A 15365-nucleotide genomic window follows, 5' to 3' on the forward strand; every position below is an offset into this window, starting at 1 on the left:
TATACTAAAAGTTTATCATGTATGCGTTAAAAGCGATATAAAATTCCTTTTTCGTGACTTAAGATTTTCTTAACTGTAATGCTCGCAGTATATCATGAAAAAAATCGCTTGTTTCTTAAAACGCTGTTTCTATTTTTCTGCTCTTTATCTCATCAAACTGTACAACGTTAAGAAGTATTAATATAATGGTTTGAATCATGCAAGTCGTTTAGAGTCTCTAAAGGACTGTGTGATTATTTCGTGCTGTAACTATAATATATTATAGATATCACATAATTATATTAATATAATCATATAATTTATATACATTTATATTTAGTCAAGGAAAGAACGGCAACACATCCAAACCAACTGGCTGCTTAAGCGAGCAAAACTCTCATAGAAAGAAGGCTAAAAAGGAAACACCTCACTAAGCTCACCAAAGAAATAAAATAGTCAAACTCGAAGATGGTATCCCGCTGGGGATATCTGTTATTTATTTAACCATCCACATGTTATTTAGCAATTAAGTTAAGAAAAATTTACCAAATGTCCAGCTGAACAAATCGTGAAATACAAATTGAATAATAAAGAAAAAAAAATGTATATTTAGTCACAGTTCTTTCTAATGGATATACAATAAATAATTTATAATTTCCTTAGGATGTAGGTGGAAAAATGACTGTTAATCAAATCATATTACTTCCTAAAATTTTTTTCCAGTCTGCAAAACGTATTGAAAATTGCTCGAATCCTATAATTATTCCCGCTATTCTATACGCAATCAAACAAATTACCAATTCGTAGTTCCACCTGTCACATCGAGTTCCCCTATCAAAATCCGTTTTATCAAGCGCAAAACCTGGCCAGTTTCAAAACATCCAATCGATCCTCGTCAATGGGCCATTCGTCATTGTTACAGGAGACAAGCAAACGTACCAGACTCGATTTGGCAATCCAAGTCCTCTGTTAATCGTCGTAATAATTGAAATGATCGCGTGGACAGGATTACGGGAGGACGAAGGGAAGTTTCTTCGTGGTCGTTTCCGGACGGCGCGGTTAAGCTGACTCTGGCAACCGAGAAAATCGTTTATAGTTCTCACGGGACGTACGCAGATTCACGAGCACGGGGACACATCGGGCACGTGGCCAAAGTTGGGAAACCGTGGGCAGAAATTGCACGAGGATCGATCAGGATAATCGGTGCGTTGGGTCGCACACAGTCTTTCGAGTTACAGTGGCTTGCGAAAATGTTTGAACATTTACTATAGGAAATTTTTATTTGTATAATATGTACGTAATATCAGCGGTTAAAGATGAAATCAGCAAGTACGCAAAAAATACAAGGAAAGAACGGCAACACATCCAAACCAGCTGGCCGGTGAAGCGAGCAAAACTCTCATAGAAAGAAGACTAAAAAGAAAACACCCCATTGACCTCACTAAAGAAATAAAATAGTCAAACTGGAAGATGACATCCCGCTGGAGGTAGCCATCCACGTGTTATCTAGCAATTAAGTTAGAAAAATTTACCAAATGTCCAGGCGGACAAATTGTAAAGTAGAAATTAAATAATAATAATAAAAAAAATATGTACGTCGTACGAAACTTTGGAACTTTATGCGTTCTGTAATGACTCATTGCTAAATTGCGGATTTTTATGCAGATTCGTTTTCATATGCACGCGATTAAAGAAGTTGAACATAAATATAAATATTGTACTTTTATTTGTTTATTATTGTACTGTTGTAGATATTTTTTCAGATTTCTTCCAACTTTCACCAATATGCTCACGATTGCTTTGTCTAATTAAATTTCGTGTTAATTAAATTTTGAAGTGTTCTGTACAACACACATAGAATATTGATGAAAAGTTTCTCGAAGTGTTTGAGTGCTCTCGCGTACCATTATATTCGGATCTTATGGAACCAAAACTATGGAAGTGCAACGTTACTCAAGATCGTGATAACCATCGATCGTTTTGGTTAGATTATGACTCATTGATAGATCGCAGTAAAATTCTACGATGGACGTGCGAGGGCTGATGCCGGTTTGCGGTAACGGTTATGGTCGAATGAAATTTATCGTTACGTTGTGTAACACTATCCCGACATCTTGGAATAATTTGTATAGCAAAGTAATAAGATATTTGAGTCACTCAAGATTAGACGTCTCGAATAATCAAATTCATTATATATTTGTATATGTATATGTATTATGCGATTTCATTAGTTTTTAACATAACAACGAAAACATGAGAAAATATCGTGTACTTCGGGTCTAACAAGGAAAGATACCACAAATGGGAACAACTCTATGGTTGAGTCATTCGAGTCAGTGAAAAAGTATAATACAGAAGCTAATAAATTAAATAACAAAATAACTTGCAGAAAGAAAGTAACCTACACACGTTGTTGAATTACGACAATTATAAGTGAAGATAGTAACATTGGACGAACATTTCTCCTTTCGACAAGTAGAAATTGTATCCTCCTGAAGAACTATAGTTGTCGAGCTGTCAGTGTAAGTATACGATATACGAATATGTATCTTACTGTTTATCGCTTCGTTAACAACGAGTCTAGTCTGTTTTTAAATGTAGGTTGCTTAAAATTGTATTGCTTTCTTTATTGTTATTTCAATTCGTATGGCTTGCAACCTGCGAGCTTTTTACCGTTAATTTAGGTAAAACAACGCATCCTCTGTTTTCGACACTAAGACCGTGGTACTCTAATGTCTCAGTGCGTATACATAGAGCGAGTAACAGTGACTTTTATTCCGTCAGAAACACGTGGAATCTACAGCTGTTAGATGGATACCGGATCACCAGAAACCGCGTTAAAGTAAACGCAATATGACAACAAATATGTCGAGTTGCAGAAACGTCGGGTGAAAATCGACCGGAACCGCAAACTTAAAAATTGTTCAGAACCGAATTTGACGAATTACAAGGCAAATTACTTACAAATTACTTCGGTCAAGTATCTTTCTGGCTTAATCGTATTCTAGCCTAACATTCTTATGCTATGTTATTGCGAATCGATAGCAATATTGTTGCAAAGGAAAAAAAACATATAAGGGCGTGTCTATCGATTTTCGATATTGTATAACATTGCTGAAAGTGCTGAAAATGTTTGATAGCCTTGTGTAAATATTGTTGCATGATTTCAATGGACTCGGTAACATACTTCAATAGTGCTAGAAAGGTAAAAATGATTCATAGCTACCATTCCCTGTTATTGTGAATTTTAGATCGTCTACGAAGTTACGTGATATTCGATGTTGTACAATATTCGTACGATATTTCTAAGCGTTCTCTAACGTCTTTTCATGTAATTTAATGTAATTTTCTGTTCAACACTTCAACTTTTCCCTAACTTTATTTGTAGCTTTGTGTAATACTATCCGACGCAATTTTTTTCAAATTACATTAGTTTACATTTTTTTTTTTTTTTTCGATGGAAGATCGCGAAGGAGCCATACAACTCACGTTTTTTCATTTTTTTTATAGAGGAGAAATCTTTAAATTCAACATGCTGTCAATCAATCCTATATTTATTAAATTCATTTATATTAAATGTGTATTTTGTCACCCTCTTGAATATTTTAAAAATATTGGTTTTCATAATATTAAAAATTCTGTATATTTATTAACTTTTTAATAAAAAAAAAGCCTATGCATCTATTACAACCATTTCTTTTTACATTTGAAGTAACTAACAGATCATTTTTACGTTTAACCCTGTCATATTGAAACATTTCGTGTCAACCACCGAATAGTATAACACAAAATAGTAAAATTCACAGAATCAACGAAATTCAATGAAATAGCTAAAGGACAAAAGTTTAAACACGCTTTATACTCTTTCTTTCTGCATCTTGATCTTCCTGCATCTTTTGTTAAGTTTTCTCTATCCAATTTTATTCGATAATTTCTTCAAAATTTGTTGGTTGATGAAAGCAGTATAAATTACCATGTGTAGTGTTCTAGACTTAGCCAACATTAATTTGATTCAGACCTGGGTCCTTTTGTCTGACGAAGAGTCAGGTTACTCGGGTTACGGATCTTCAGTTTGATTTTCTTTTCAGGCGACTCGAAACGTCCCTTTTACGTGCAATCGCGTCCACTTGACCGCGCTAAGTATCCGAAAACAAGTCGGAAACCGGAGTAGACTGGTTCGCTTAGGGTAGAAAATTGGAGTACTTGATGGTACTCGACAGCCCATATGGAACTCGAATAGGCGTCTCCCTCATGGAAAGACGACTACAACCTGACAGGTACTACCGAGAGCGTTCAAGGCTATTGGGGGTACTAGAAACTAGGGATAATACTTGATTTTCAAAGAAAAGGAAAGATCGTTTTACCACAAGAAACGAGACAACTTTTTAAAAATATATGCAATAGAAAAATATACAATTTCGGTACAGAGTCGTCTTTCAAATCTCCAGCCTTTGGTCTTACGAATAAGATTACGATACATCTATCGTCGTTGAACAAGAAACGTTCACCACTTAGACGTCAATTACATAGATGTTCGATATTTTCTAGATGGTGAAATCCATTTGTTTAATTGGGTTTATAAATGTACGAGTTTACGTACAAATTTCCAATTTTTAAATATTAGGTTGTCCGGAAAGTGTCTTTCTTTTACAGACACGTCTTTTACAACAACGCATCTTTATACAAACATGAAACCTAATCTGTCGAACGTTGTGATCTTTAGTTTGATAGAACAAAATGGATCATACGTAATTGGATAAAATAATATAAAACGGAAAATGTTGCGCATCCATTATTTCCTTATACAACGAAAGGAACTTTTCGGGCGACCTAATAACACAGTGCAATGGAAATATGATAGTCCTTAGAAATAAGGATATTCTGGTTTGTATCGTTAACTTTGAGATTGTATGGGCGATACGAAATAGTCGTAAGGAAAGAACGAGTACGATACGTACAGAAATGGATTCACGGCCAGCTCCTTGAGACGTAGCTGGGTCGAGACGATGCCAACCAGCTAGGAAATCTTTGACGTAGGGTCGCGTAGCATCCACGATTCGAAACCCGGTAATGTTGATGGCGCCGTACTCGATCACTTCGCTCTCCCATCGGTCGTCCATTATCTGATTTTACGAAAACAACGTGTTTGCAACATCGTATAAAAGACACAAAGCTCGCAATCAGTCGAGTGTTTCCGCATTTCTACTTGGACGTTCATAGAGATAAAAGGGTTGGTTTCGTATTCGTGTTCGTTTATTTGAAATTACTCGAGCCATCGTGTCGATACAGAATCTATCTGATTGGTGAGATCAAACCACGAATAAAAGTGCGAACGTCATAGTAGTTTTGATTGAACTGTAAAGTCTTTTACGTTGCTGGAAGATTTCTTTTCAAATTGAAAATTATAATTTATATATAAATTATAACGCAAAAGCGAAATATGTATTTTCATTATTATATGATGGTTCCAAATGATCATCGCTTTTATTGCATTATATAATCATAAGGCGAATACTCACCAATCCACTTAATAAATAATGGTACGTTCTTTTCCCAAGTGCAACATCCCTCACGTGGCTCACCACAATATCTTTCGCCATGTCCGTAGGACAATCGAGTATCACGTACTTGTTACTCCATCTGTAAAGAGTTTACATCGTTTATTACGTTTATTATTTAATCTTGCTGTAACAGCTAAATTGAGTTTCCTATTGACTTTGAGTGGTCCTGATGTTACGTTGGTGGTACTTTGAGTAATCTTTAGAAGTTTCAAGGGGAACGATATTAAAGACGCGAGAACTGTCAATAAAATAATTCAAATAATATCTTGGATAAATATTAAAATACTTTAATCTACTTTGATAGAGTGCTACAAATCCGTTAAAATATATGGAAATGTCTTAATGCGATTTAATGAAACGTTACTAATATGTTAACAAAATAAATTACCATTTAAACGAAATACATATTTTGATACCATATCCAAATAATTTTATCGTATCTCGAAAGATTTATTAATATAATCTTCTTACACAATTGTTTAAACATATAAATACCGCATCCAAACGATTTTATTATATTCCGAAGGATTTACTATGCAAATTTTTCAATTTTTAAACGCTATATATATATATATTTATTTATTTATTCATAGAATATCCTTCGCGTTTTCATCTCGCTTATAGTATCACATTTAAGCGAGTATTACAATTAAACAAGGAACGTTCGTTGTCGTCCCCATTTCGTGAAATATTTCTCGACTTCTCTGGTACGGAACAGGTTCTAACAACCCTGTGGACCCGTAATGAATTTACATAATTCCAGCCGCGTCGTTCCTCCAACGATAAAGTCGCTGTACAACGAGCCGTTTGCCTGCAACGATCCGAAATTGTTACGTTTTGTTTTTGGTAACGGGAACGTTCATTCGATTCGGGCTCATTGTCAGGTTGGTTGTTGATTACCTGGCCCGTGCAAATGCGTGGCCGGTGGTAAATTGCGGCCGAGATACGCGGTGACCGCTCGTACTCGCACAAAAGCGTGATCCGTCAGCCTGTCCGAATGCGGCCAGATTTTACTGCTCGAAAAATAAAGCTATACTAATGCGCCAACGATCGCAGAGAGCCTATTCTTTTTCCCTCTATATCGCAAAAAATTATAAGTATCATAGATTTGCAGAATGTCCACGTGTTATATCTTTTGTGGCGTATTAAATTTTTATTACTGATCAAATTTGTAAATTTGATAGATAAAATGATTTTGACTATTCTTTCATACTTTACTCCATTTCGTAAGCAAACGACCTACATTCATAGAATGTTCTCTTATAAATATGTTTCACGATTTACTAAATTTTTATTTTCGACAAATTTGCCAAATAAAATGACTATTTCCGAAGGAATTAACGTTCGTGATTTTTATTATGCATAGATTTATATGTTTTCCTCGTTACCTTCGTTTTTAACTGCAATTGAATCTTTCACTGCCCGTAATGACATAAATAGCGCTTTTAGAGTAAAATTGTGAAATAATATGTTATTCAAAGAATGAATCAGCCCCACGAGCAAAGCTACGTTTATTATTCCCAACAATTTTTATTATTACATTTTGCGTTCTATTTCAACGTAAATATTAATTTTCGAGCTTTCGTGTACGCAACCATTCATTCGTTAAATCCCTCAACGGAGCCGAAAAATCGGTTAAAATATCATTCGTTACATTCGATGCTCTATATTTTAACATCGAACTTATCCAATCTCCAAACATATCTAATTTTCAACAAAATTTTATCGAAAATAAAATTCGAAAACTCACCTATTCAATTCTTCCAAGCTGCGCAAAAAGTCGATCGCCTCGGACATATTTTGTATTCTTTTCACTGTTTCTACTTGAAACGATTCGTTGCCTGGTTTCAGGCCCTGGTAGATCTGCTGCAGCCTGAGCAGTCCTGGAACAAGCAAGAGATTTACCGTCAGCAGTACAAATGTGAAAATTCTCTATGGTCGGTCGTTCGCGCGGTTCGCCACTCGTCATTATGCATTATACTATTCGCGTTTTCCGAAAATTATGCGTGCACGATTGCGCATCACATCGGCCGTAATTCATTGGCAGACACTGTGTTTGGTCTGCGGTGCCCGTCGAGGCCGAAATGTTCCGCGGTGATTGTAGCGGAACCACCTCTAATCTCGTAATCAGATGACGCGATTCGTTTGATGCGTTCATCCGAAAATTTCATCGCCCGGTTTTTCTAATCATCGGTGAGTTGACGAGTGCTGGAACGTTTATCGATACTTTGGATAATTTCTAGTAAGTAGTGCGAGGATTACGGAATTTCTGCAAAACTTACGAGAAATATTTAAGTTGCAACATTAAGTTTAACATTAAGAAAGCTATATCTGTTCAAGAACCAATTCGTATATCTACATGTCCACCAGTAATGCTTTAAACGATAATATTTCAAAATACGGTTATAGATATTTTTATCTGTGTTTCTTACGTTTAATTTAAAGATGAGAAATAGATTGATCATTTTTCAAATCGATTCTGCCTGAAATATTATACATACTGGGTGGTTGGTAACTGGTGGTATAAGCGGAAAGGGGGTGATTCTACGCGAAAAAAGAAGTCGAAAATATAGAATACAAATTTTTCGGTCGAGGCTTTGTTTTCGAGAAAACCGACTTTGAATTTTCGCTCGGCACGCGTGCGGTACGTTATAACGGATCTCATTGTAAATCATTGTGTCGATGGAAAAATTAAACAAAAATTAAAAAAAAATTTTATTCTATATTCACCCCCTTTCCGCTTGTACCACCAGTTACCAACCACCCTGTATATTGTATGTTTGAGATGGCTATTCATACTATTTTCTTACTAAGTATATGTATTCAGTAAATATTCTGTTACTTCAATATACATTTGCACATTGTTTTACAATTCTACCAATATAAATTTCAATACGTTTTATACATATAATGCACACAATATAGGCATAAAAGATTTCTGTAATAACTGTCGAAATACTTTCGCTGTATCTTCAACACTGAAAACTCAACCGCTCGCAAGAAATCGCCCTAAATTCCCATTCTTGCAGTATCATAGCATACTACTTCATACTTATCGGACAAATTCCTATTGCAATTCATAGCGGAATCCAGCAGACTCGCCAGAATCCCAGGATCTTTCGAAAATCTTTCGCGGCTGCAATCAAAAGTCCACTCGCATTCATCCGTTCTGTTTCGCGGAAGCAGATATTAAACGGTCTTTCTGTTTGCTGAGGGAATCGCTTTCGGGAAGTGGAACAATCGTTCGCCATGAAAGGATCGAGTGGTTCGTAACCGCGGATACGGGTGAGAGCGTAATGCGAAAGGGATAGAAATTGAAAAATCAGAAATAAAAGAACGGACAACTGGCTGGGGTGAATCGGTGGTGGGAGCAAAAAAGAGGGGCCCGGAAAAGTCAACAGCCGAGAGTCGGCCACGTTTTGCGTTGTCGTCCTGCTTTTTTGCAGCGCGTTGCGTGAAACTGATGGTCGCGTTAACGAGCGCCGTGCACGTGTATGCCCGGTGGCGCGTTATAAAAGAACGGCGCGTTTCAACGAGTAACGTGAACATCGCCGTCCTATGGTGGCTTCTTCCTGTCCCGTTTCTTGCGCCGATAATGTCCGCGTTGAAAATCACGCGGCTCGTTTCTGCGAATCATGCGATCTCGATGCTCACTTCCGCTTCACTTGCGACTATTATCGTTCAACGATAAGCATAGAAATTATGGTTACTCCGTCATAAATCGCAGCGCAACAAATTTGGTAATTTGGCTACTTGAGTTTGGTCGCTGCATTTTTTATGTCCTAGAAACACGTTAAACATTCTGCTTTCTTTTTTAATAGCAGTGTATTGCCCGGAGGGATATTAAACCGATTTCGATGTCAAAAAATGTTGTACACAGGATTATAGACCTTCAGCTGTCATACTTGTCTCTTCAAGCAGTGAGTAACTTTAATATTTGCACATTATACGATTTTTAACCTGTTCAACCTGCCAATACTCAATCTTTTGGATATAATAATTTCTTTTTTTTTTACCTACTATTTAATATTTCGCTCCAATTCTAGTAATGGTAAATTATATTATATCTATATCTGCAAAAATTAAAATTGATCTAAGATTGATTTGTTTCCGTCAATTTTTAATTTCGCGATTATAAGAGCTTCTGGCTATAACCTGGTTAACAGGTTACTTCGTCGCATTAAATTTTTATTCGCCCAAAAAATGTCTAGTTGTATGCTACATCGTTCGCATTTGCATTGTTACAGAATGTTGTCAACAAAAGTACAAGAATGGTACATATAATTGTATAAATAATTCGTAATATTTACTATATTGTTTACTTTAAACGAATGAATGGTCGTATCATTACATTAATATTCGCATACTTTTTGGGAATACAGTCGAGAACAAAAATAAGTGGGCAGGTAGTACCATACTTAAGTTTTATTTACTATATAGCCTTATAATACGTAAATTATTTAGCAAATAATTGAAATTAATTTTTAAATTCTCTCATAAATAATCTGTCCATTGATCTTTGTTCCCAACTGTAAATTACTTCTACTAATTATACGATCGTTTTTCCTAGCGCCAGCGTCTCGCATATGTCCTTACCCTTTAGTCGTGCGAGTTAACCAGTCAACTCAACCGAGCCAGGCTGATCGCAGGAGGATGTTTGAAGCGTCGACGTTCGTTTGCAGAACAACACGAGCGTGCTTGCTCTTCGAGGCTAATCAGTTTACCATTTCCGGTAAACTTTTATTTTTTATTCGATGCACGGGACGTGGCTCGGTTTTCCACGGCTGCTGTCATTTCACGAGCAATTAAGCGGCCGCGACTCTATAGTTAATCCTTTATGATCGCGTTTCGAACCGCCTAGCCGTGAGTGTCGCGTTTTATTTCCGCGTGGAACACGGACAGCGCGGGATCTCGTCGTACGCTCGTTGGAGAACGTGATGGACCGTTTCATAGATCGGTGATTAAGACAAAAGAGGTGGTGTTAGGTTTGTATGGCCAGAGGAAACCGATCCAACAGATTTCCCGGGGATTGCTTTTTATACCTTTAAAAGCAGCATTTTTGTGGACATTTTTTTACACATCGAGATGGTAAACCAAATAATACTTTGGCCAGAATTTGTGCATACTACGATGGTTTTGACATTTAATTTTTGTAATTTGTTGCGAAAAGATGTACGGATTAGTATTAAGCGACGAATTTATATAATTTGTCACACGAGAATTCTCACATGAATTTTTATTTAATTCGTCACACGAGAATATCAAATAAATCTGACAAAATTTACTATCATGGAATAACTTAGATAATTTAGAGTTATATGGAGTAACATGCTTGCCAACGACTCAAATGAGTTGATGTAACTAAAAAGATCTAAATAAATAAATAAGTAATTTAAGTTTATAAGTTTGAATCTTTTAATTAACAAGGAAATCTGACATTGCCATTAATTAAATGCTAATTTTGTAAATATTTACGATAGGAGATTCTAATCCCTTAATTTCCAAAACCTCGTGTATGCTGTAGTACCAGCAACAGGGTAATTGCAAAAATTATTGCCATTCAACTAATGACGATATCGGTGCGCGAAATTCGTTGAAATTAATTACACGAAGGTTGCGGTGGCGGATTCACGATCACCTTTTGCGGTTCAATACGCTCTGAAACGCGAATCGATCGGTGTAATGATTATAAGGGTGGCTAATTAACGACGCGTTGTCAACATGGATGTCGACCACGGTTCACAGGAAGCCGTATGACGTCAATTGTGAATGTTCGCAGGCTTTAGTGACACGCGCAACTAAGCCGATGATGTCTATGCGGCGACACGTGACCGATTCAATGGCTTTCGTCTGATTTCGGCCAACTAATTGCTTTTCAGCAACAAATTAGTAGAATTGAAAATTTCATGTTAGCGTGCTTGCGCGAATTTCCAAGGCATTTCACGAATGTGTTTGAAGTTGCGACTCGAGATATGATTCTGGGAATGTCTACAAAATTTATTTAAATTAGTAGAAAGAGAAAAAGGGAGAGAGAAAGAGAGAGAGAGAGGGAGAGTTTATGGCATGGAACATATACAGCGGAGCACAACAGAAAGTTTAAAATTGTTACATTATAAATTTTAGCAAATTTAGTGCTAAAAAAATTGTTACCACATTGATAATAGTCATCTATTCTGTAGTACATATTTTCTCTTCATTGCTTTATTAAATATAAATTCATTTCGTTAATTAAAATTATAGTGTCTTTTCATATTTCTCGTCTTATAAACTTTCTTTTGTCCGCCACTGTATACGTAATATAAGTACGTGAGTCAGATTTTAATTAACCTTGAGCAAGTTCTGAGAAAATTAAATAATTAGAATTGTAAAAGGAAAGGGAGGAGAAGATTAAGTCGTTGTGTTATGCAATATGATAAATATGTATATACTTACACGCATATTAAAACATACATATAAACTTTCCAATATCAACATATCTTAGATATGTACATGACCATTGAGAAATTCTTACTTTTTCAAAAAATCTTTCAAACCTATGTTATTGAATTCAGAAGAAGAAAGCAAAGTTCTATTAATAGGACGTTTCAGAAAATAGTGCGAAGCTTTGGTCAGTTTTATTTCTAGTTGTTATTGAGTTATCTAACAATGCTAATGGCACGGAGTGGTAAAAGGCACTAATTAGATGTTGTTATTATTACATTTTTTTTGTTGACCTGTGTACTCATCTATTATGCGTTAATGGCTTAAAAGATTTATCCGTATTAGTTATGCTGTTGTATATTCTCTGTTTACTTATCAAATTCGTCTAAAACGTACAATATTTTTTAGGATACGTTATCATCTAGTAAAATATTTTCTCTTCTGTCGGCGGTCTTTGCCGTTTTACCTGTTTAGTTAGATGTTTCGCAGAAACCCCAGCAGTTCCATAGCTTGTTCCATTATCAGCAGTCTGTTGCCGAGGAAATTACGCTAAAAGCAAGCGTTTGTCAAGCGATCGAGTCTGACCAAAGCAACAACGACGCAGCAATAGATAAATTAGTGGAAGAAACAAAGCATCTGTGGAATTTCATTTCGAAATAGGCTATAGAATGCGCTGCCGTGTCTTCAGTTCGAAAATACTCGCTGAATTTCTTCGAATTGCTTCCTCTCTATCTTATCTTTTTCTTCTTTTCTTCTAAAGTTTTCTACTTTATACTTCTTTCACATTCGCATTCCCTCTTTTTCATCTTTTTCCTTCTCCAATTTTCTCCTTATTTTCTATTTGACACTTTCCACTTTTTCCAACTTTCCTTGTTTCCTTTTTTCACATTTCATTTTTCCTTCTTTTCCTCGCTACTCTTCTAAAATGCGTATTATTGGCTATCTTTAAAGATTCGAAAGCTAACTTCCGAGAGATTTGGAAATCACAAAACAAGGGCAACGCAGAAATTGAACTCTCATTTTACTTTTCTTACTTAAATTCTCCTTGTTCGGTTTATGATCAGACGATTTATTATTCTCAAAGTTCTATTCGATAATGTACAAATAGCTGTTAATTGGAGCTATCGTTGCTTACTTATTGCCAAGAAATTATCCTAGCGTTCATGAAAACGTAGAAAGGAATTTAACGAAGAACGAAATGGAGTGGGCGGTATGCAAACATTCAATTAATAAGAAAATAAAAGGAACGAAGGGACACAACGATCAAAACAGTGGAATTAATGAACCACGAAATGGCACAACCGGTTTTATTCTTCTCCCAGTTGCGAATTGACTCACGAAGTGTCTCCAAGGATTTGTACGATGCTTCGAGATCGCTGTTGGTCGGTAATTGAATAATCACAGGTACTCGAATGTGATAATTCGATTCCAGTGCTTTGTTTTCGTTATTACGTCCTCAAATGTACACGAGTATCGCGATAAAGAAGTATCTTTTTTTTCATATCATTATTAAAGTCACGATATACTATACATTTTTTTTTTAATTACGTGGAATTACTTTATCTTTCTGAGAATTTTTTGACCGTAAACACTACCTTAGGTAATTCAATTAATTTCGAAACTAACGTACTTGAGACTAGTGGAGCGCCCAAATAATTTTAATTAGCTTATTCCAAGTATTAGGTATTAAGGCAAATTCATATTAAATTTTGTAGAAAATTCTCGATTAATTAGTAACAGATAATTAAAACATAAATATTTTGGAATTCTGTAGCTTCTGCCTGAAGTATGATGTAATAACGTTTTAATTGGGCAATTAAAATTAAATTGGGTAATTGAGTAATTAAAATTGCCTCGGACATCATATTACACTAACGACACAAATTACGACAGTTACGATTTGTAAATATATCATGAATTTGATTTAGAAAAAACTGATCAATGATGCGATCTATAGATAATATTTATTACATTAGAAATTCGCCAATGGCGAAACTATTTTCCTACTCATATTCCGTATTTCTCAAATTATTGTCAAACACGACCATCGCAGTTCTGTTATCGTTTGTTTCTTTAAAATGAGAAACATGAAATGTAAATGGGATAGTTCCAATGCTACCTGAACATTGGCATGAACTGATACGATCGACAGAAATATTCTCCACTCACCATCATTTCTTTTTGGCTTCATTTAATCGTCGCGCAACGTGATCATCGTAATCAACGTAATAATAGTTGAAATTAATATTTACATTTTTGTATAAACGAGGCGTACGATAATGAACGAAAGAAAGTTTAAGTTCGCTAAATAATCTATCTGCGTATATGCACATACGTGTGATATTTGTGTAAATATTATCATATTGCGGACAGTCACCCATTCCGTAGCGTATATCGTATTTGTTCATTACTCCTATCAAATATAATTCTATTTTATAAAATTACGATATTTCTTGTACCACTTACATTCGAACTTCCTCTTGTCCGTCGCTGTATAGAACGAAACTCCATTCATATTACCTGCCCACTTATTTTTATCTGCAAACCAATATACGCAGAGCGTTTACGAGCGTGAGAATCCAACGATCAACGATCCACGTGGATGAACGCATACGGCATGTCAGCTTCGGTATGCGAACAATCCTGTCTGCCGCCTCATACGGGAGGTCTGTGGTTTCTCGTAGCGTGTACTTGGAGACGGAAATGCCATCGTGACTGCCGGAAACTAACGTCGAAATAGACGACGAAGCCAGAGAGACGCGCGATGGTCCACGGCATCGACTGCCGCCTGATTCTATCTGCGGTAAGCCTCGTTGCCTCGGCTTTAAAGATGAGAGGACGTCTTGTTAAGGAAGACAACGACCCCGGGCCCGAAAATCCTCTATGGCTGCCGCCAAGTGAATCTTCGCTGCGAGTGTTTCCAAGCAGAAAAGGAGAGAGAAAGGGAAAGAGAGGAATTGTTTACCCGCGAAGAGTCGCGAACTAAGAAATTTCTCTCGCGACAGCGCGGTTCCAGCTAAGTAAATTTTCGGGCGAAATATGGACGTCGAGTGGAATTTCTAGCAAAGGATGGAGTTAAGTGGAATTTCTGATGAACAGTGAGAGAAACGGAGAATTTGTTGCCAGGGATAGTGTTAAAATAGGATTTTTCGTGGTAACCATGAAGTTTGTTTATCTTTCTCGTAGGATGCTTCTACGAAGGTGGGGAATCTTTTTGCGTACAATACTGTGCCGGTGTAATTTTCTTGGGTGAGATCGGTAAGTTGCGTGAGTTGAGCGGCATTTTTCCACCAAAAATAATGTTACGTGTATACTTATTTGTTTTAGATGATCGCAAAAAAATTGGATATTTGTTTGTTTGTGGTATAGTACAAATTTATTCTGGGGAATCTTTTTGCGTGCAAC

General features: G+C 36.1%; 1 protein-coding gene across 3 annotated transcripts in view; it reads right to left on the reverse strand.

Moving 5' to 3' along the window:
- Window positions 1–15365, reverse strand: part of GluRIB (Glutamate receptor IB) — a 338467-nt gene that overhangs the window by 24895 nt on the left and 298207 nt on the right. For all 3 annotated transcript variants that reach the window (XM_033337843.2, XM_033337844.2, XM_076622463.1), the window contains exons 5-7: window positions 7291–7423; window positions 5499–5619; window positions 4938–5102 (exon numbers count right to left, since the gene is read on the reverse strand). In XM_033337843.2, the coding sequence (XP_033193734.1) occupies window positions 4938–5102; window positions 5499–5619; window positions 7291–7423 (419 nt within the window). The remainder of the gene's footprint in view (window positions 1–4937; window positions 5103–5498; window positions 5620–7290; window positions 7424–15365) is intronic.

This window comes from Bombus vancouverensis, chromosome 1 (genome assembly GCF_051014615.1).
Source record: "Bombus vancouverensis nearcticus chromosome 1, iyBomVanc1_principal, whole genome shotgun sequence".
In the NCBI taxonomy this organism is placed as follows: domain Eukaryota; kingdom Metazoa; phylum Arthropoda; class Insecta; order Hymenoptera; family Apidae; genus Bombus; species Bombus vancouverensis.